The 22,395-nt window shown below is 42.1% G+C and overlaps 1 protein-coding gene across 5 annotated transcripts; it reads left to right on the top strand.

Annotated features, from left to right (window-relative positions):
* The first annotated feature begins 129 nt into the window (after nucleotides 1–129).
* Nucleotides 130–16,213, top strand: ddhd2 (DDHD domain containing 2). Of its 5 annotated transcripts, none has more exons than XM_080739446.1 (19): nucleotides 130–251; nucleotides 736–914; nucleotides 2,765–2,963; nucleotides 3,521–3,708; nucleotides 4,376–4,465; nucleotides 5,260–5,380; nucleotides 5,621–5,710; nucleotides 5,812–5,953; nucleotides 6,620–6,828; nucleotides 6,996–7,063; nucleotides 7,179–7,298; nucleotides 7,475–7,570; nucleotides 7,660–7,845; nucleotides 8,474–8,629; nucleotides 9,052–9,151; nucleotides 9,410–9,571; nucleotides 9,756–9,854; nucleotides 14,499–14,667; nucleotides 15,060–16,213. In XM_080739446.1, exons 2-19 carry the CDS (start codon nucleotides 789–791, stop codon nucleotides 15,142–15,144), a joined length of 2,406 nt encoding a protein of 801 aa, XP_080595572.1. In that variant the 5' UTR covers nucleotides 130–251; nucleotides 736–788; the 3' UTR covers nucleotides 15,145–16,213. The 5 variants fall into 5 exon arrangements, with proteins under 5 accessions (XP_080595572.1, XP_080595570.1, XP_080595574.1 ...); XM_080739444.1 differs by having other exon boundaries at nucleotides 3,518–3,708; XM_080739445.1 differs by having other exon boundaries at nucleotides 227–251; nucleotides 742–914; nucleotides 3,518–3,708.
* The last annotated feature ends 6,182 nt before the right edge of the window (nucleotides 16,214–22,395 follow it).

Below are 22,395 nucleotides of genomic sequence, written 5' to 3'. Positions count from 1 at the left end.
TGGCGTCGCGATGCGCAATGAGCTTGTAGATCGGTGGTTTTCCAGCGCGACGCTGGCGCGCAACTAATCGCAGGCTTCGGGAGGATATCCTTCCTCCTCCTCCTCCTGCTAACTCAGCTGTGGAGAGAGAGCAAAACGTTGCTCAGTCAGTACACAAATGTAAATGTTACGTGGTTCGTTATGTTAACGTAACGGCCGGCCGCGAGTCGCGTTGGTAACGCTAATAAACACCTGGACGTGAAAAGTGAGAAGTGAGTGTTCAGCCACTGCTACACACAACAGCTGTTAGCTAACTGCTACCCGTTTAATAGCAACAATTTTGAGTCGTATATATTGTCGTGTTCTTGCTGGTTTGGTGGCCTGAGTCTGAGTGTGTGTTCATGCTAAAGTGCAGGACAGTCGAGTCATGGGAATGTCAAGGTTATATCTTCCTAGACGAGCCCGTGTGTGTGTGTCTGTCTGTCTCCAACCACTAACATTAATGCTGAGCTCCAAGCGATCAGGCGTCACAGTTCTCTGAGAACTGAGTGGGATTATTACCTCTAATCTGCTTAATACTGTGTCAATCTAATTATATAATAGCCAATGAGCGTAAATGCCCAAAATGAGACCAAATGAAATGATCTTAGTACTTAGTTGCTATGCCGTTTCTAGTTGTTTAGCTTCGTCTTCGTGGTAATTTTTAGTTTTTGTGTCTCTTTGCAGCGTCTTTCACATTGTCTCTTCTCACCAAAGGTACAGCTTTGAGTGGGACCCTTCAAGTCTGTGAGGGTTGTCGTGGTAGAGTGATGTCACAGAACCCTGGGGAAGAGGGGAGTCCCTCCAAGGCTGCCCCTACCATCAACGTCCAGGACCTGTCTGATAACAACAACCCCACTCAGACCCCTGTTGGAGGAAGTACAAATGGGGAGCAGGTGATTTGTTTGTGTCCAATCCATTACAGTGTGTCTGTTGTTATCTGCGTATGCTTGTACCGTATATATGCATGTGCTGCAAACATAGACCTTAGTACTGTACTGTCTTGCATGTATGTCTTGTCGTGGTATATTCTATTTTTGGCGCTGCATGGCAGGGGGATGTTGGAACATGTTAACATTTTTGGCACATCTACTAGGTCAGAGGACACAAGGACAATAATAAAATAATAGGCCTGCCGCCTGGGCTATAGTTGGCATACGTCTACATGCCAATGTCTAGTAACTGTACACAAGAATGGCTTTCACAAGGCTTTAGTGCTGAAGCCACACGTAAACTGATTGAGTGGCACCTTCTTGGCAACGTCATCCTGCAGGTAAAGTCCACTGCCATCATGTTGTACAGCAGTGGTTCCAAAACATTTAACCCGTGACCCAAAAGAGAAATCAGACGTTTCCCCCCGGCACCCAAACGAGTGAAAACAGCAGATTTACAAGATCTACAAGCTTGTAGATCAGCTATTTTAGTTTTTTAGATTTTTCATTGATTTGTTCCTGAAATTATTGAAATAAATCATTCTTTTTAGCTTTTTAATGTTGTGAAATAATAATAATTAAAAACAAAAATCGGACCCTTAAAAATGTGTCTGCGACTGCGACCCACAATTTGGGAACCAGTGCTGTACAGGACAGGATAGGGTTGTGCTACTTTTAATATGTGATTTCTCAGGCAAGGTATCCCATTCCAGTCTTTTATAATAAGAAATAGGTGTATTTAAGAATGCCACTTGTTTTGCTATGCTATTATTGTTGAAGCATGACTGTGCTTCCTTAAATCTAATTAACTGTTGATGATTAAACTGAGATGAAACCGCAAATCTCTTTTCTGATCTGGCAACCCTTCATTTGACAGATACCATTAGATAAGAGATACCTTTATTGATTCCTAGATACAATTAAGATTACAAATACAGTTAAAGTAAAAACACTTTTAATAATAATAATAAATGTAAAAAAAAATAATACATAAATACAAATAATATATGCGTAAGTATAATCTCCAATCTTTCACCACAATGAACATTATACATCTTTTGTCAATTAATGCATAGTACTGTATGTACTGTACAGCTGCATCTAAAACAAAAATTGTATTGTGGAAAAGTACATTTTATTCCATAATATCCTTCAAAACTTTCATATATTCTAAATTCATTGCTCATAAAGTGAAATATTTCAATCTTGATGATTTCCAGCATACAGCTCATGAAAATTAGTGTGTGTGTGTGTGTGTATGGGTATTGATGATATACAGTCAGTATGCCATCTATCAACAGCAGGGACTGTTTTACTGTGGCAGTCAGTGGCTGCCGCTCCCTTTTTCAAAACAACGTATATCGTACAAGGCCAAATAGAACAGCAAAAGGAGACAGTAGGCTGTTTATTAACGAGAGCCAGATGCTAATGTCGCCTGGTTTCTGTTGGCCATATGATACACCGAATGATAGCCTTGAGTTTGAATGTGTGATATCCTGTGTCTGTCAATTGGTTTGTTTACGAGCTGCAGCTGAGTCAGGTGTGGAAAGAGAGAGGAGATGGCTCTGTGAGGAGGACAAAGCGGGTCTTTGTGCGACGGACCAAGGGAAGGTCTGACGCCTGCCCATAGCTGCTGCTCATTGCCTCTGTCCAGTGGTTTCAGGTTTTGTGTGATAGGAGCTGAGTGGAAGGACACCCTGCTCAGTCAGATGCAATTCCCTTATTCTTCTGGACGCTGCAATGAAGAAGTAACGTTGAGAGCCTTGGGGATGCAGGTGTTCATATAGATTTTGACTGAGATACAATGTCCTCAGGTGTCACTGTCACCAGTGCTGGATGAGGCCACCCCTTCATCCACTTCCTCCTTCGAGATGCTGGACATGGAGTCGGTCCCGCCCCCTTATCAACAAGTACACCCTCATTGGTTTTACTGCCGACTGACTGACAACAGCCCCTTCTGGCATCCGTTCAGTAGAGAGGATTCTGAGAAACTAGAGAATGCTTACACCACTGGTAAGTGTCTTTCATTCCTGCGTGCATGCGCGTGTGTGTGTGTGTGTGTGTGTTTATGTTGCTTTCTGGGCTGTTATCAAGGAGCATAAGGCTCTAAGCTGGGCTCCGATGAGCAGACATTCACAATACAATTTAGGCTATCCTTGTCCTTCATAAACACCCCATTGATTGAACCAGCAAATAAATGAGACCTTTTGAATAAATAAAATAGTCTCACAAACTATTTAGAGAGAGAGAGAGAGAGCTATAAACAGAAGTCGGAAGGATGATATATCACAACTGCCCTGTTGCCAACACTGGCCTGCTGCCCAATGGGGCACTTGGCTGTATCTGACGAAAGAAGATCCAGTGCTAGACCCGATCTAGTGCTAGACCTGATCCAATGCTAACATAACCTTTCAAGTCCAAGAGTGTCAAATGTAGGTTTCACCAATGTTGATCGTATCAATTTCCTGAGTAAATAATACCAGCATTGTAGACGCCCCATACTATCCATTCGTATGCCTACTTGCTAATTTATTCATTTGTAACTCAGTGAGGAATTTACCTTGTAGTAGGGGAGAAGGAGGATGTGGTGGTTGCTGTGGAGGGAGAGCGATATGACGTGCGTGTCAAGGAGAGGACATGCCATGCAGTGTACTGGGAGCAAGCTCCCACCGAGGTGCGTCGCTGCACCTGGTTCTACAAAGGAGACAAGGACACCAGGTTTATACCCTACACGGAAGACTTCAGCGACAGTCTGGAGGTACCTCGATCTGACGCCGTAGCATAACCTGCATCTGCATCCTCCCACTGCCCTCTGAGCTCACCAGCTCTGCTGTCCTCTCTCTCTCTCTTCTCTGTTGTAGGGATGGGACGATAAGCGATATTATCGTTTATCGTGATAAAAAACACTCACGATAATCGTATGATGGAGATTTAATTTATCGTGATATTGTCCTCCGTCATGTACTGGGATCAATTCACCTTTTATTTGCAGAGCTGCATATCTGCTACCACTTAAACCCTCTATTGATAAAACTTACTTATAATATACATACTTTTTTCACTCTCTACCACATCTCTTTGCCAAAAAATAGCCGATCTACAAGCGCTGCGACGCATTGTGAGCTTGTAGATCTGCTATTTTTTGGCAAAATGTTCCGTCCCAGGATAATGGATGTTGGGGATATTTTGATTATCGCAATAATATCATAAATCGGCATTTCTTTGGTCACAATAATCGTGATATGAAATGTTCATATCGTCCCATCCCTACTCTGTTGACCCCCAATCATTCCAATCTGTCTCTTCCACTCCACACCTTCGTCCCTCTTCTCGTCTTCATTTACTCCTGTATCTGCAGTGGCATTTTGAGCTCCATTCTAAGTGTAAAAGGTGGTTGACAAATAAACCTTATTCTGGTCTTTCAGGATGCCTATATGATAGCTGTGACTCTGGATGAGTGGAAGAGGAGGCTGGACTTCCCCTCAGGAGAGACGGTCATCCTGCACAATCCCAAGGTTAGAGCTGCTCACAAATTAGCACAATAACTTTTATTCAGATTGGGATAGTACTAAAACCACAGTTTTACAAAACAGGTTCACTTTGCTGGGCAAAGATTCTCAGACTGGATATAATAGTGTGTAAGGTGAAAGCCCATACCGGTTTAATGTTACAACTTACAATTGTCATTCTGTAATTGTATGCTGTGTCTTTTATTGCTTAGCATTGAGGTTTATAATGATGGAGGTAGGCTGTGTTGACAGGGGGGATTTAAAGCATTGCATCCACCCAATGCTGTTGGACGCGTGCACTTTCATACAGTAGGCATTGCGTGAGCAAAAGCTGATTGGGTATGTCATGACAAGACTGTAGGTGCTGTGGTTTGTGTTGGGTGCGCTTAAATGCACATGTATGTGTGTGCGTGCTTTGCATGCACATGCATAGTTAATGTGATGTCTGTGTGCCTGTCTGTCTCTCTGAGGAATTGTAACACAGTGGTGTACTGTGCTATATGGACAGCTTGCATCGATTAGCTAGTTCCTCTCCATAGCCGCACAGACACTTATCATAGAGGGTCGGTGAACGAATGCTGAAAAATGTTATAGTTGTTGATGGATTAGAATAATATTCAGGGTTTATTAGCAGTGTGCCGCTGATCTGTGTAGTAGTTAAACATACTCTCCACCCCTGCCGTTCCAGCCTGGCAGAGTTAATTAATAATGTATACCTTTCAAGATGTATGACTAGACATACATAATATATAATACATCACACTATTAATTTGTCTTCTATGTTTTCTCCATGATGTCAGCTGATAATGCAGTATCAGCCACTGGGGTTACAGGATGAGTGGGTCCACTCCCCCTCGGAGCAGACACGCCCTCGAACCGTCAAGAGGGGAGTGGACAACATCTCTGTGGAAATACCAGATGGTGTGTGTGTGTGTGTGTGTGTGTGTGTGTGTGTGTGTGTGTGTGTGTGTGTGTGTGTAATATTATTAGTTTGAATAAAGGGCAAATACAAATTAGTGTAATACCCAACCATGATGTTGTACCATTCTTATAGTGATGTGAGAGTCATATGACCGCCATTGAATTATGGTCAACATTTTACTCTTCTTCATTATACACCAGTATAGCCACAGGCTAAACTCCCACACTCCTTTTCTCAAGGTGAGCCAGACAAGATAGACCATCTTGTCTTTATGGTCCATGGAATCGGTCCTGCATGTGACCTTCGCTTCAGATCCATCATACAGTGTGGTAAGTGAGCATGTGTGTGTGTGCAAAGTCTTTGCACGTGAGGGGTAGATGTAGGTTGTTCTGTGTGTTTTTAAAAATCTGTTTTTCCCCCTCCATTCCAGTGAATGACTTTAGGAGTGCATCCCTGTCTCTACTGGCTTCTCATTACAAGCGTGGCCAGCTGGAGGGCAAGGTGGGCAGAGTGGAGTTTCTGCCGGTCAACTGGCACAGCGCTCTGCATGGAGATGCCACTGGTGTGGACGAGTAAGGATACACTAACTTACGTACTAAAGAGAACTATGAAGTTCAGTGCTTTGATTGTAGCTAGTGTTTATTTAGTACCAGCAGGTCTGGAAAAGAGTCTTACAGTTTTTTTTAAAATTGTGTTTTCTAATATCTGGCATTGAAAAGTCTTAAATACAGTTGGTTTTAGTGCTTTAATTGAGTCTCAGAGTTCTTAAAAGAAATCTGTCTTCTCGATACACTGAATCCCTAGTTTGAAATCCAGCATGTAATACAGACTTATTGTTGTATTGTCTCTCATTTTCTACTCTACTCTACTTTATTTTACTGGTGAAATTGAGCTTATATTATTTCATTCTAACCTTTATTAAAATGTCTCAAAAATGTAAATGTACGGGGCGTCCGGTGGCCTACTGGTCAAGGCGCATACCACATAGGCACCGCCACATAGGCATGGTTGCAGCGGTGTCGCCGGTTCGATTCCCGATCCGGACGACCTTTGCAGCGTGTCACCCCCCATCTCTCTCTCTCCCCGTTTCCTGTCAGTCTACTGTATACTATCAATAAAGGCATAAAGGCCAAAAAAAATTATATAAAAAAAAATGTAAATGTACTTACTGATACATGCACTCTCTCCGTTATTGTATCTATCATTCTCAAGCTCCTTCCCCTCTCCTTTCTCCATAGGGACATCCAGAGAATCACTCTGCCCAGCATCAGCAGACTGAGGCATTTCACCAATGACACTCTGCTAGACCTGTTCTTCTACAACAGCCCCACCTACTGTCAGACCATAGTGGACACAGTGGCCTCAGAAGTCAACAAGCTGCACACACTCTTCAGACAGAGACACCCCAAGTTCACTGGGGAGGTTTCTGTTGTCGGCCATAGCCTGGGTATGCAGAACGTGCACACACGCGCACACACACACACACACACACACACACACACACACACACACACACACACACACACACACACACACACACACACACACACACATCAATTCAACCAAGTTAAACATTTGAATGATGAGATTCAACCTTTCCTCTGTTGTCATCAGGTTCATTGATCCTGTTTGACCTGCTGACCAATCAGAGGACTGCACCGAGCGAGACGGCCAGGGAGGAGGTACATGTAGTGGAGTATTCGTAATGGCAGATACAAGTTCTGAACGATAGAGTTCTATTGATGGAGGGATGCTGTGCACTTAGAAGTTAGTTATCTGATGTGCTCTGTTTTTCAGACAGCAGCTGATGAGCCCTGCGCTTTGGCCTGTGATGCCCTGGAGCAGGCTCTACTCAGACTGGGCTTACAGGAGCACCTGGCTACACTGCAGAGAGAGAATCTAGATTTGGAATCTCTGGTAACACACACACACACACACACACACACACACACACACACACACACATACTGTTGTTTCTTAAAGATAACCGTAGAAAGACATACATCATTATATATATCACATACAGTACATACAGTACACTCATGCATAAATTGACCTACCAAGTTGCATATCTGTTTCTCTGTTCTTTAAAGGTGCTATGTCAGGATAGTGACCTTAAAGATATAGGAATTCCTCTGGGACCCCGCAAGAAGATCCTGAACTATGTTAGGAGGAAACGCGCTCAAGAGGTCAGACACACTCTGAAACTCTCCAGTTAGCACTATGAGGTTTTACAGGGTCAAGTGACCATAAATCTGTTGTCCATCTTTCCAAGTAGGATTGTAAGCCAGCGACCGTGCTTCTGGCTCCAGGGCTGCAAGTACCACCTCAGGAGGATCCCTCACCAGTTGATCCCAACGATAACCAGTCTTTTGGAGCGACGAGGCAGGATTCATACTTCCTCAGGGCCCAGTCCATCACCAGCGCTGTGGACTACGAATATTTTGACGTGGGAATTGGACAGGTACTGTAGCACGCGCGCTGCAACACACTTGTTTATGCCTGGTAGTAAAAGTATATGAAGGCTGTGATATGTCACCTTCCTGATTCTCTCCCCCCTCTTTGCTTGCCTGGACAGACCAATGGAGACATAGCCAAGGGACAGGTTTGTCTCACACTGTGTCCCCATGATCCTGAGATGGGTCCCTGCTGTAGTTATAGCGCTCATATTTTCTCATGCTATAAATTTTACATTACACACAGTCAGTTCAGAGAAGACTGGCTTCTAGAACTATGTTTTGTAATTTGAGCCAAACGCTTAGAGTGGCTACTTCACACTGTAAGGAGAAAACTAAATGCAATATTGGGATTGTGGCTATATCCATTGTGCTGTGGAGGCCTACAAACCCAGTGCCAAAATCAGTGCCTGTGTCCATCCTGTCCCGTACGTTTAGTTGTTCCCTGCTCTCCCCTTGCCTGTTGATGTTGATTGATACTTGTTTGTTCATGGTCCTGAACCATCATTGTGTTCCATACTGTAAATAACTTCCAATAGATTTTTTTATAGATTTATATATATGCTATACTTTTAGAAATGTGTGTTAAACGATCAATGTTTTATGAAATTAATAAGAGCACACTCATTTCTCCAGGTATCCATTAACTACCCACAGCTGGCGTTCCATCCTCAGAGCTTTTTCGCATTTGGCTCTCCCATCGGAATGTTCCTGACCGTCCGTGGACTTAAACGCATTGATCCCAACTACACCTTTCCCACGTGCAAGAGCTTCTATAACATCTACCACCCTGTGAGTGAATGCACCTCCCTTTCTAATGCACACACACATCTACCCTTTTGGCACTAGCAGCAACATTAGCAATTAGTGCAAGTCCGAACAAGCTTTACCTTGCTATAGGTAACCAATCATCTGAAGTGGGAGTTCACACCTGTAACGTTCAGAAGGGGGAAAGTCAGCTTTTCGTTTGACTTTAATGTTTTTACAAGTGGAGTGACAGCAATTTACCTCCATGAGCTAAATTTCACTGCTCTGCAGGTCTTGAGTTTATACTACGTTTGCATGTACTGTAGTAACAGTAAATGTTCAGAGCAAGCTGAGGTTTTAGCATGCACCACAGGAAACAAACACCAATCATGTCATCATACAGCGGTTTATGAAAGTGTTCTTGTAATCCCTCAATAATTAAATATGTCCTTTTGCTTTATTTCTAGTATGACCCAGTAGCATACCGCTTAGAACCCATGATAGTTTCAGAGGACCTGGAGCCCATGCTCATTCCTCACCACAAGGGGCGCAAGAGGATGCACCTAGGTATGTCTTCCCTGTTTCTGTTGGCTTGTCTTGGCACTCTGAGGAATGACATCAAGTGTCAAATTCAACAACGTAGAGAATGATAGCCAGCACTCACATTCTGTCCATTCAGGCACCTCTTGTTTTATTTTAATAGACTGGCAACATGCTTGAACTGAGCACCTGGGAAGTCTGTCCTACAGTTAATGTGTGACAGAAGTTGTGCTGACTTTCCTTCTAGTCAAATTCAATAATAACATCTCTGTCTCTGTCCCATAGAACTGAAGGACAGTTTGACTCGTATGGGTATGGACCTGAAGAACAATGTTTTGGGGTCATTAAAGACTGCGTGGCAGTCTTTTTCCAGAATTCCTGTGGCTGCACTGCCCCCAGTAGAGGAGGGAGAAACCACAACAGACGAAAACCTACAAGGGACACCTGGTATAAAGCTAGCATCCCTAACTGTACTTTTGTCTGTCTATGTGTTTGTGTGTGACAGTAGGGGTGTTTGGATGGATGGATTGTGTGCATGTGTCTTGCCAATGTACATCTAATCTTGTCTCTTCCTAAACTCTTCCCTCCCTGCATGTTGCCCATTCCCTCTCCGCTTTAACCTCACCCTCAGCGGTAGGCGCTGCTTCTGCTAACAGGGAGGAGAAAAGGGATGATTTTTGGACTCTAATGCTGGAGTGGCCCAAGGCCCTTCATATGCATTACTTCCAAGGTAAGCCAGTGGAAGTAAATGGCTACAATGATTTGAGTGAATGAACACTTTGTAGCTCACCTTTGGTTTGTGTTGTTATCAGCTACTTGAGTCCATCCCTCTATATACAGAGAAGTTGACAGAACTCTCTTCTGAGCTTCCTTGTCTGCTGCAGGAAAGGCAGATTTGTTTATAGTAGGTTCAAGGCAGTCACGCTGGAAGAGATTTTAAGCAAAGGGGAGCTGCCAACTAAAAGTGGAAATATGAGGTCATTACTTGCGCCAGCAGAGCGAAGTGCTGCATTCGGCTGCGTATGTAGGTATGTCGGTGTCTGTGTTTGTTTAAGCCCGTACCCCAGTCAGGGACCAGCATTTCTGGCAATGTCATCATTAACAGCCAATGAGGGACCAGCATTCCTCGTGATGCCAGTGGTGATGTCACTGACATCACCAGTGGTGAGCGCACTTCATGGCGCTCTCTGCTCGCGCACAAGTAGGCCGTACATGGATGGCCTACTTGTGCACAAGGCGCAAGTTGGCACCTCGACAGAGTGCATTCTAGTTGTTTCTTTTTTGTGTGTGCAGCTTATTGCGACCGTAGGTCGCAGTTACTTGCACACTATCCAAACCTCCACCGGCTGTCCCTCCGTCACTCCCTCCGTCACTCCCTCCGTCACTCCCTCTGTCACACGTCACACGTCACACTTTTGCCCTGCTCATATCTCTGCAACCGTTGCCCCGATCCATGCCAGATTTTGCACACACACTCCTTGCCTGCCAAACTACAACCTCCAAGGACCCCCGGAGTTTCGGGGACCCCCAGGTCCCTGGGGGACCCCCAGGTGTAAAAAATTACCAAATGTGCAAAAATGACCAAATGACCACCCCAACGGGGCTGCTCACGGGGCATTCCCGGGGACCACCCACTCCTGGTGCTCCAGAACGGATGCAAAAGTGGTGGCGCCCCCAGTGGAGGACCCCCTGCCACTGCAGCTCACATAAAATGCCGTAACTCGGGCTAGGAGCGACCGGGAGAGCCGGGGCCGGTACCTATTCGTCCGCCTTGGCGGCGAGGAGACCCCACCCCTCATTTCTCACATGGCCCTCTAGCGCCACCATGAGGCCGATTCAGATTTTGCCCTAAAATCACGAAAATCACTACACAGTATGTCTACACTCATGTCAACAACATGGATCAGGAAGATTTTGGAAAAACACATTTTTGCTCTATTTATGGAGATAAGCGACCAACGGTCGCTTATCTCCCGATTAGGGAGTCTTACTGGTAGTAGGTGTACTGTTCACTATCAAGCGAGGTGCAGAATAAGTTGATACACTAGTCTAGTAACAACCAAAACTGCACAGCACAACAACAACAAGCCCATGTTAGCCATAGACATTAACTGTACAGCACAGCGGCAGTGTTAAATAAAGCCTCACCTTGAATTATAATAATGCAACAAAGGTAGCCATGGTGTGTTCCTATGGAAATGTACAGTATAACTCACATCATGGTAGGCAATCTATCCAGGATGTTACTTTACACATGCATTACAGCAAGATGTGTCAACCTCTTCTGACTCATAGTGCTTTGCAGCCATGTTTTAAGATGTAAGCTGTAGAATGATCTTCTGGACAAGGCAACCAGGGAGGCACAAGTTATACAAACCTTTTTGAGCAGCCCCCTCTTATGTGCACGATGACAATGCTGTCAGAAATCTGTGCAACCTCCTTGGCAGAGCTGAATGTTTTGGTCATAGATTAAAGTCAGCTGCAATTTCAAGCATGATCTGTTTTAGAAGTTGACTTGAACCTCCTTCATTCCCGAAAAATGAAATCAGACGGTAACAGCTACGGTGCCCGTCCCATGTTCATTATTCTCCAATCTGTTCTCCTGTACAGCAGCCTATTACTGTAAATGTCAGTCGATAATGCCACATGACTTTACCTAGTATCAAGATGCTAACATTTGGTCACAATCTGGCACCACAAAAGTAGTCTGCTCAGTCACTAGCTAACTTAATATGTATTAGTCCTATTCTATATATTAGTGCATTTACTGTAACAGGTTGACATTGTAAAATTGTCAATGTCAGCTATGCAAAAAAGGAACTCGATAAATGAAAGCTGTCAATTGGAAATAGAGTGGCAGGAGAATCACATCTTTGTGTAAATCGAGGTTGGGAAGTTTATGTGCCTGCTTTAGAAGAGGTATGTTATTTGACCTAAATAGTTTATACAGTTGTATTCACTTAAATGGGTTTATTTGGAACTAAAGCTAAAGGGAAATTATAAAACTGTTATTGACATGGTGAAAACACTGTCTTCTTCTTTACATAAATTGTGTATCTTTACCACTGATTTGAGTCCAACCAAATGATCCATTTCTAAACACTGTCCAACTGTATTCATAATCTTCACAGATCATTCCTGTGATGTCAGTCTTAAACTAAAAAACATGTTTTGCAATGAGTTTTGATTACCTCACAGAGGTGATTCAGTTTGTTAGGGACCTGTTCTCTATTGATGCGAGGGCAGACCTGTCTGCTGAATGTAAACGGGGACTGTGGATAGTTGACTTGGGTCCCTTCCAGTTAACGGTTAAATATTTATACTGATGCTTGCATAACTCGTTGACATGCAAGCATCGGTTGATGGAGAGGAACAAGTCTGGTCTAGTAACAGTTTGGACAACATCGTAACACAGTGACGCTTTAGGAGGCGTGTACTGTACATCTGCTGCAGATCAACTGCGTTATAGACATACAAATGTGTTTCATTATTTACAAAAGTTTTTTTTTTGTTATCAAAATTATTTACAAAAGTTGATGCACAGAAAGCCCAGTCACCTAAGTGGGCACAGTCATGGCAGTAAAATGTAGTCCTGTGTTATGGGCTGAGGATACAAACTGTCCCTGAGCCTGCTAGATCATCACCCGATGCTCCAGCACTGTTTGTCAGACGGTAGCATTGCTGGGGTGACTAGGATCTTTGATGGTCCTCTTGGGCCGTCACCCTGCTCCTCTGGGCTTAGAGGTCCTGCATGGCCGGCATCTCAGTGCTGGTCGTGCACTCTCTGTTGAACCTTGTGGTCATTTTTGAGCATCCTTGGTGCACTGATGCAGCCAGTCAGACAACATGATGATCTGATGTTGTCTAAACTCTTGTCTCAGTTCCCCATGCATTCATTCAGAGTTGTAATCCTGCAGCTACTTGGTTTCTCTGGCTTTGATTTGTACAATACATTAGTGTCATCATTGACTGGGAAACAGAAGATGAATGACCACCACTGACTGTCCACTGTAGTTTATTGCAAACGAGTAGATGTAGGAGGTTATTGATAATATTTCCTCCTTTACACTACTAGACCTTTCCTGGCCCTCCCTTCCCTCTGCTGTTGACACTTCCAATGTATTCATACATTTTTGTTCTTCCGTTAAATTTCATTGCTCATGGTCTCTGTCTGTTTGTGGTTTCCATTCTTCTTTCTTCATCGTTAACCCCGCTTCCATCCACATTGCGGCTGTGGGATCCAACTAAATTTAAGATACTCCTACCGAAGGTACAACATGTTTTCTTCCCATACCTTTACATATCTCCTAAGGAATAGATGGAGATGGTCATGAAATATGTAGTGTTGAACAAAGTTGCATTGAGCTTGTCTCAGTCACTCTGTAAATGACACAATACTGTGTAAGTTGAAATAAGACACTGTGCTGAGTGAAATGTTAATACTGTCTTGAAATACAAGCCTGTAACATCAGTGTAAGAGATACAAGGTATGTAGCCATTCAGAGTTCTGAAGAAGAAAGCATTGCTTACTGATTTATGAAAAAAAACAGCAGTACATGGCTGTTTAAGCCACATCAGTGCTCTCACTCCTCTGACAAAAAAAAGCAGTGCCAGTGATTGTATCACGTTTCATTGATCTTATGTCAATTAAACCATAATATTAATGCTTTCATGTGGGAATAAATATCGGACAATTTACAAGCATATATTATCAGTTATTAAAGGTTCTGTACGTAATATTTTTTGTTAAAAGGTTAAATATATTCTGTGTTTATTCCGTACTCCGTAGCAGGAGAATAAACACCTCTCCAGCTCTTTAATAAACAGAAAATACATTTTCAGGCGGGACACAAATTTCATCCAATCAAGAAAGCGAACTCTTTTATCATGTAAAAATGTATAGCATCCTGGTTTAAAATTTGTCTGCTCTTTTTGTCCCTTCATTACTTTAAATATCACTTGTTTATCCTGTATGTCTCCTCATGATTGGATGAAACTCATATACATCCCAACCTGAAAATGTATATTTCTGTATTCTAAAGAGCTGGAAAGATGGGAAGACCGATGTTAGTGAACAAACATATATAGGAAGCATTACAAAGATAATATAGAGCTATTTAACACTTATTTTAACAAAATATCACTATAAAATATCACATATTTTACACCTGAATGTCGGATGAAATAGGAAATTGTATTCTGTGCGGCAGCTAATAGTACAACATGAAAAACAATACAATAAATGTCATTATTTGCAGATGACAAAACCATAGCTCTAGTGTATTAGTTCTCCCCTGTCCATTAGTTGAACTGTTCCTTCCTTTTCACAAAAGGACATTTATCCTATTTTCCTGTTTTACCCTTGTCAATACAGGCGTGAATGAAGAGGCAGATTCTCCAATGTCAGCAGAGGAAACGCAGGCGTGTGATATCAAAGTAGGGATGTTGAATGGAGGACGAAGGATTGACTACGTACTGCAAGAAAAGCCCATTGAAAGCTTCAATGAATACCTGTTTGCCATTCAGTCTCATCTTTGCTATTGGTGAGTCATACACATGAGGAATATGACGGTGGAGTAATAGCAGTGGTGGAAAAGGTAATCCAATACTGCAATGTAGAAATACATAAAGTAAAGTAAAAAGTCCCGGAATTAAATATTTTCTTTAGTAAAAGTACAGAAGTATTGGTATCAACATGTACCAAAAGTAGAAATGACTAATTATGCAGAATGTCCTATTTCACAAGTTTTCAAATGTAGTTAGTTACTTTACACCACTGCACATTAGGAATATGAGGTTGGGGTTCAGTGATAGTGCTCTGTTGTGGACTATTTGTTTCAGATCTATTTGCTGTTTTATTTTTATTTTAGTTAATTGTCTTTTATCAGGTCATCTTTGTGTTTTTTGAAAATGTCTTCTTCTCTTTGTCTGCCAGGGAATCTGAGGACACAGCGCTATTGCTGCTGAAGGAGATCTACGACAAGCTGGGCGTTCCGTTTGAGCAGCCACAACAGTATTAACGTTTCTATGAACGCAGACTTGGTAAAAAAGCAAAACAAATGAAGGAAGATCGGCCATAGTTCATAGGCTGTACAATCCTCCACCGGATCGTCTTGTCGTCCAAGTAGCCTCTCCTCAGACCAGGGGCTTTTGGAAGGTGATTTAGTTCACAAATATCAACTCACACAGCGAGTTGTTCACTTGAGTGCCTCTGTATGAGGCGCCGAAGGACCGTTTAGGTTCACAATGGAAAGTAACTTTTTCTTAAAGGCTCTGCTTACGAATGGAAGTTTGTTTCTAATCAACCCAGTTGTCATGGGCATGCCTCGTATCAGCATTTTCATTTTTTTCTTTTTTTTAGTTGTGTTTTTTACTGTGCAATTTCACTTACAAATATCACATACATACATACTACATTATGTACTGTATACTGTACAGTATACTCACGTACTGGTTATCCAGAGCCATACCTACTGTTATGTTTGAGAAAAAAGGACAGCTTTTGTGGAAAATGTTGTCTTTTGACTTGTATGATGAAGGATCTCTGATGAAGGATCTCTTGGCTAGAATTGATCTTTTCAATCACGTGAAACCATCTTTAGAAATTAGACCACTCTCTCTACAGAAGGTCAAAGCGGGTTGTTTTAGAGGGCTAGTTTGACCTTGCCTAAAATGTTAGAATCCTTAATAATTCATTCATTTACCTACCTTAATATCCCTTGTTCAAAACAGGTTGAGTTGTGCTTAATTTATACTGTTGTATGGCGGTGTTGCACGCTGAAAATAGATCTACAAGCTCACAACATTTTGCACCGCTGTTGTGAGATTGGCTATTTTCAGCAAAGTATAAATCGGGCATTATTGTTGTATTGGACTAAAATACATTTTGTTTCCCACAAGGATGATGCAGATTTGCATCTTGTCCATGATACATCATCTGGATGTTTATACTGTATGCCAGTATATAGAGTGCTTTACAGCTAATGATGCTACTCATGGAATTCTTGCGCAATATATTGTCACGTGTCTTTTGATTTCCCAGTTCTAACCATTTTCTTACTGACATGGAAAGTAAACATAACCATCGTCCTTTGTTCTTATTGCATTTTTGTTTGATATTTATACTGGCTAGATGAAAGCTGTCTTTTGAAGAAATCTGTCAGAATTTAAGATTGTTGGGGAAAGAAGTATGCTTGATGGAGAACTGCTTTCAAGTGTAGTCACGCAGGAGTGTGGGCAGTACATTTCTGTTGTACATGGTCAGTTACACCCCAAGGTGTGTGTGCCAAGCCTTCTCCTTTCTCTCCTCTGCTTTCCTTCTGCTAACCCCAACATTCGACCTCAGCAGTAATACATTCCCTATCCTGTGTAAGCTCATTTAATTGGCAGACTGATGTCCAATAGGCACAATTAATTTTTGTGTACAATCCATGGGCACACACTTTCCTATATAGTATGCATCTGTTTCTTCTTTCCCCAAAATTATTTTTTAAATGATAGGCTATACATTTGGCACTGCCTCACAACACCTATACCCTGTAATATTTGTAAAGTTAACTTAAAGTAAGTTGTACTGTACTTCTCAGTTCTCACAATTCATTATTCTGTTCTGATGTGCAGGATAAATGTCAGCACTTTGCTTGAAGATGATCTACAGTTAAATCTACTCGCACTACTCCAGTGTTCTCAGTTTACATTTAAAGTGTTTTCCTTGACTGCTCACTGTCATGCTACTAAATGAATCGGACAGATGGCCACGGCTGTAAGCCTAACCTCTGTAATCATTGATGATGATTGATCCCCACTCAATAACTGGCCCGTTTTGCACTTCATACCACCATATATTGGTCTAAAAACCAAAAATAATTTCTTGTTTTTATTAAGAGAGACTATAAGTATGGTTACATGTTGTGTGTGCCATAATAAACTATTAATAGCATACAGTTTTTTTGTGCCCCCCCCCCCCCCCCCCCCCCCCAATATATTGACTATTGACCTGTACTGTAAATAGATACCTGCTGCAGGATTGTAACAGTGTTTAAACAGGAAGTTAGTGGCCTAATTATCTAGGTTCGCTCACACTATACAGCAGTGGTTCAGAGTGGTTCTGGATCAGAGCTTCTTGAAGGGCATTTGTGGCCCACCCAGATTCTGACCATCCATTTTCAGAGCAGGTTTATTTCAATAATCATTCAATCAAATGTGTTCTGGCTTGGATCAATGAACCGCTTTAAGCATTATTTTATGCTTTAGTTATTAAAGAATTGCAGATCTACACAAGATTGTAGATCTGTAATAAAAAAAAAATGAACATTTGTGCAAGTCTTTCTATATTTAGACACGATTCAAGAAATGTTTTCTAATATAAATCCTTCTAAGGTTTTTGAAAAACACATTTTTCTGTCAGTGGTTCTCAAACTTTTTCATGTCAAGGACCCCTAGAATTATATGTATTTGACCGTGGACCTGCATCTCAAAATATGTTGTTCCAGGGACCCAGAGAAAGAAAGATGAGTTACAATCCATGGTTCTTTCCAGCGGCTTCAACAATGTGCAACGTTTTGAGGTCAGTTTTGTTATGTCTTCTTTCCGGTTGTACTTCTCCAGTAAAGGTGATACTTGTTTGCTGTGATAAAGGGAGTGAGCTGGAGATAAATAGACTATTTGTGATGAAACGGTCAAAGCTATTTTAGTGGCTGTAGTAGCCACCCATTCATGTCAATTATGAAATATTCATAGCATTTTGTAATGCATTGACTTTCATTTCTGTCGTGTGTGCATGGAGTTTTTACTACTGAGAATGGGCTCACAGTGGGAGTAGATCAAGAGTGGAAAAGGCGTGACTCGTGGTTCACTTGAGTGGGAGTAAATATAGGCCTATACAGATACACTAATCTCTCATCTCAAAGCCCAGCCTATTCATATCAGCACTAGCCTCAAATCAAATTAAGAACAGTATGAAAATAAGCTTGTTGTTATAGCTATGACGTCTTGAGTTCCATTTTATTTTAATGACTTGGTTGCAAACCGGAACGTATTTGTTTACTTGTTTGTTACTTTAAATTGATAAAACAACATTTTAGACATTCTAGTGCATTACAACTATCTGCAGTTAGGGTTGTCTTCCCTATTCCACTGAGAAAACCCTGTGGTGTCTGGTAGTAGGACACCTACTGCAGGTTTACATGTAGTAGCAACATATATCGTCATTACTATCATGACATCGTCATTGTTGTCAGTGCTGTACTGTGATGTCAGGCATCTCGATACTGGGCGGAAACTACGGACAGACAGACTGAATAGAGAAATGTACAAATTGCCCAAATATCACCAGTACTAGACAGGGTTAATTATGAGGTGCAGGAAGGCTGGCATTGTTAATCTGCTTCTTTTACATGCAGCTCTTCTGTAAACTACTATCCCTACATCCACACAGTGGGATGGCTCCACTTAGTCTGCACTTAATTGGAAGTAAATAATCGATCGAACATTGTAATTTTGTGTTTCACAATGATGTAATCTCATCTGGTCAGCTGTTGCACTTGCACCTTGTCCTCTTCTCCACATTAAACAAGCGTTAATAGCCGCAACACTGAAGCAACAAACCACATGGACATTATAATTTGACCAGTGGCACTGATGGCGAGCAACAAAGACTCATCAATAATCGTTGCTAAAATGTATTAGCAGAATAATCAGGATCATTTTAATTATAGCCCTAATCCAACATAATTAAATTCAGTGATAAACTACAGAACAGACTTTGCAAGTTCTTTGCAGATGGAAAACTCTGTTTTCATGTGATAGTGGTTATATTTATATTCTATGGTTATTGTGAGGTGTGGTGTGGATGTTTTTAGGGCTAGGTTTATTCAATTTATGGGTTATAAAGTTCTGCTGACAGTTTGCATTACATTGCATCCATGATGCAATGTAATAATAAAATGTCTATGGATGGATGTTTTGTCATGCTAATGAGGGCCAGGGAGGGAGGGCATCCTAATGCATTCTGGGCCACAGCAGGTAGTTTAACAAGAGAAGCTGTGTTTTGCTGCCACTGTCCTCTCCTCCTCCCACCATCCCTCTTTCCATCTCCCTCTGCCCTCTCTCCTTGTCCTTTGAATTGAAAATGTTATTCTGTTGACTTGACAATAGAGTGAGTCATTTCTCTGGAACAATGCCCCCCCCCCCTCCCTCCCATCTAACCCTCACTGAGTGTTATTATTGTGCTAGCTTTTAAAGTAGCACAATTGGTCCTCCCAATATCATACATCTCTATAGGTCATGTAGTGCCTAAGAAGTCTGTAATCTGCTCTATGCAAGAAGGGCTGTTTGTGGTCTGTGTGTGTGAGAGAGAGAGAGGATGGGGATGGATGGAGCGTTGAAAGAGAGAGAAAGGGAGGGAGGCGGGGACTGCTTGCTGAGTGGTTCTAGTGTGAACTGTACTGTAGTACTCCTGGGCTTTCAAACAAAACAGCATCAGCAAAGAGAGATGAGGAGAGAGAGAGGAAGAGAGGACTTCAGTCGGGAGAAGGTCTATCAAGGGAAAGTACTGTGTCATACATACAGAGCTGTGCTGGATGAGATAATGGCCATGGTTGAGTGGCTTGGCCGCTGACTCTCAGTCTCACAATCCAAAGAAGAGGAGGCAGAAGTGAACTTCTGAAGGACATACAGACTGAGCATCTTGGATCAAACTGAGAGAGACGCCACACGAGCAGAGCTCGCCCTTGAGTGCCGAGATGGGGGGCTCCCTCAGCCAACACAGGAAGAACTCTGTCAGCTCCCCACAGAAGAAGAGTAGCATGTAAGCTGAGAACATCATCATTCATTGTCTGTGTGTGTGTCATTATACTAGTTAAGTATTATTGATTAAGGACAGTAGATAAATGTTGCCCTTCTGTACTGGAGATGTGACATCATTTTTATGAACTCGGTGCCTCTGTATTCACTCAGCTAAGGAAGGCAGTTGAATGGTAACAGAACCTTTATGCTGACTGAAGATGATACGTTATCTATTCAAATCAGAAGGAAAGAATACATGCACTGTGGCTGGACAGTCAACTCATATTCAGATTCAATGTTGCGAGAGAAGAGAGACATAGCTAATCATGCTCATTAGTATAAAATCTAATTTAATAAACGTGAGCTGATCAAGTCATGCCCCTGACATTAATGCTGAACTGAAGTATTCCTTTCAGCCTTTCAGCTTTGGTCTGTTATCGTAGCTGTTTATCCCTAATCTGCGTTAAATTGCTTCTCAGGATTTTACTTCGTATGGCCAAGAACAGTGGTAACAAGGCTCTGAATTTGACTATGAAGCTGTGTTTAGTGAATGACATTACACTGGTTGTAAATGTATGTGGAAATTGCCCAGTGGTGGTGTTTTAAATAGAGTTGATTGATTGATGAATCGATTCCATGTTGTAACAACAGCACCTACAAAAATGTAATTTGCTGTCCAAAAATATATTCCTCAAGGATAAATAATGCCAATCAATCAAAGTCTTATTTTGACAGAAAGCAATGAATCCAAATAGTTAAAGAAGCCAACTATATTGTACATAAAGTAACTAATGTGTAACGCAAACAATAAAAAAAAAATGAACAATAGCCCTAAAACCAAACTTTGTCACATAAACCACTTTTTCCACACTTTACTATTCTGCATCGTGGTAATGGTTTTAATTCTAACTGGTAGTTTATTCCATGCAACAATATTATGATCTATACATTTTGTTATGAGATAGTTAGGACAGCTTCCACTGAAGAAGCATATTTTACCTGCTTGAAAGTGTTTGGAATGAACATGTTATTTAAACATGCCATCATTCAAACTCGTAAACGTAAACCACTGCCTCTCTTTGCTCACTAATCCCTAGTAACACACAGTAAGACACTTTTTCTTCCACCAGATGATCCTATCGGGTTTAATCTCCATTTTAATAATGAGCTTCACGCACATGTGTGCGTGTAGTACACACACACACTTTAAGCCATATTATTTAGCCAGTCGTGTACTTACTGTAAGGCCACCATGGCATGGTGACACATTGCTCTATGAACTGTGTTCACACATTGAAACAGTGTTGCTACACATGCTCTCAAGCAGATGTTTGGAGTGATTCACCCTGAGTGGCTCAGCTGCATGCTTCACACAACAGATCAGATCTGAGAGTCTGAAGGGTCTCGGAGGTTCTGAAGCAACCTCTGTTTGATCATACAGCTCAGAGGCCAACTTTACACTGAGCTCTTTTGTTTCAGGGATTACAGATAAAAGCGGTGCGATCACTTTAGTTTGTCATGCAAATGCAATGTGGATTTGTATAAAATAAAATGTGCGCGGACTGCGCGGAGGGATAGATATGTGAGGATCGGTGCTATGCTATAAGGATGAAATGCTGAGCAGCAGCCTGGGTTCTTAGCCTTTCATTCTTTGATCTATTTTTAGTTTGCTTAATCATCCTGTTAAAGTGGAACAGACTCTGAATCCCTGATGTGGATCCTTTCGTTCTCCATCTCCCTTGTCATATACGGTAGCTCAGCGCAGCTCAGTTGGTATCAATGCGCCTGTGACATTAGTCCAGGTATTACGGTAGCTGACAGGCGCTAAGGAGACACAGCCGGTGTGCATGATGTATCGTCATTGTGACTGAGAGACACAGAGAGAAACACAGACACGTTTGTACCTGCAACTTTGTTTAATAAAGCCACGTTCATTATTTGTTTAAAGAGGACTCCGTCCATCTTTTACATGGTGTCAGAAGTGGGATCCGGACGAGAGGACAAACGCACGATGGCCAAGTTTAACCCTCCAGCGAGTTTTGCCTTTGAAAAGCCGACTGAATGGCCCGATTGGAAGCAGCGTTTTGAGAGATACAGGATCGCCACGAAACTAAACAAAGACGAGGGACCTGTACAAGTAAGCTGTTTGATCTACGCCATGGGCAACGAGGCAGAGAACATTTTCAAGTCTTTTGTTTTTGCGGAGGATAAGGACAAGGAAGATTATGCTATAGTGCTGAAGAAGTTTGATGAGTACTTTGTTCCACGGAGGAATCTCATTCATGAACGGGCGTGTTTCTACCAGCGTGTTCAGAAGCCGGGAGAAAAGGCAGAGAGCTTCATAAGGGCTTTATATGACTTGTCTGAACACTGTGATTTCGGCGGGAGCCGTGAGGAGCATATCCGGGACAAGATTGTCATTGGAATACTGGACAAAGAACTGTCATGTAAGCTACAATTGCTCCAAGAATTGACATTAGCGCACA

The sequence above is a fragment of the Nannobrachium achirus genome, assembly GCF_963921795.1.
Source record: "Nannobrachium achirus genome assembly, chromosome: 12".
NCBI lineage: Eukaryota > Metazoa > Chordata > Actinopteri > Myctophiformes > Myctophidae > Nannobrachium > Nannobrachium achirus.
The sequence above is the reverse complement of the archived record's forward strand: the minus strand, read 5'-3'. Positions and strand labels throughout refer to the sequence as shown.

Coding starts and splice junctions, on each gene's coding strand:
- ddhd2 (XM_080739444.1), top strand. CDS start 789: ATGTCACAGAACCCTGGGGAAGAGGGGAGTCCCTCCAAGGCTGCCCCT. Junction 3,709..4,375: donor ACTTCAGCGACAGTCTGGAG/GTACCTCGATCT, acceptor CTGGTCTTTCAG/GATGCCTATATGATAGCTGT. Junction 8,630..9,051: donor TCTATAACATCTACCACCCT/GTGAGTGAATGC, acceptor CTTTATTTCTAG/TATGACCCAGTAGCATACCG.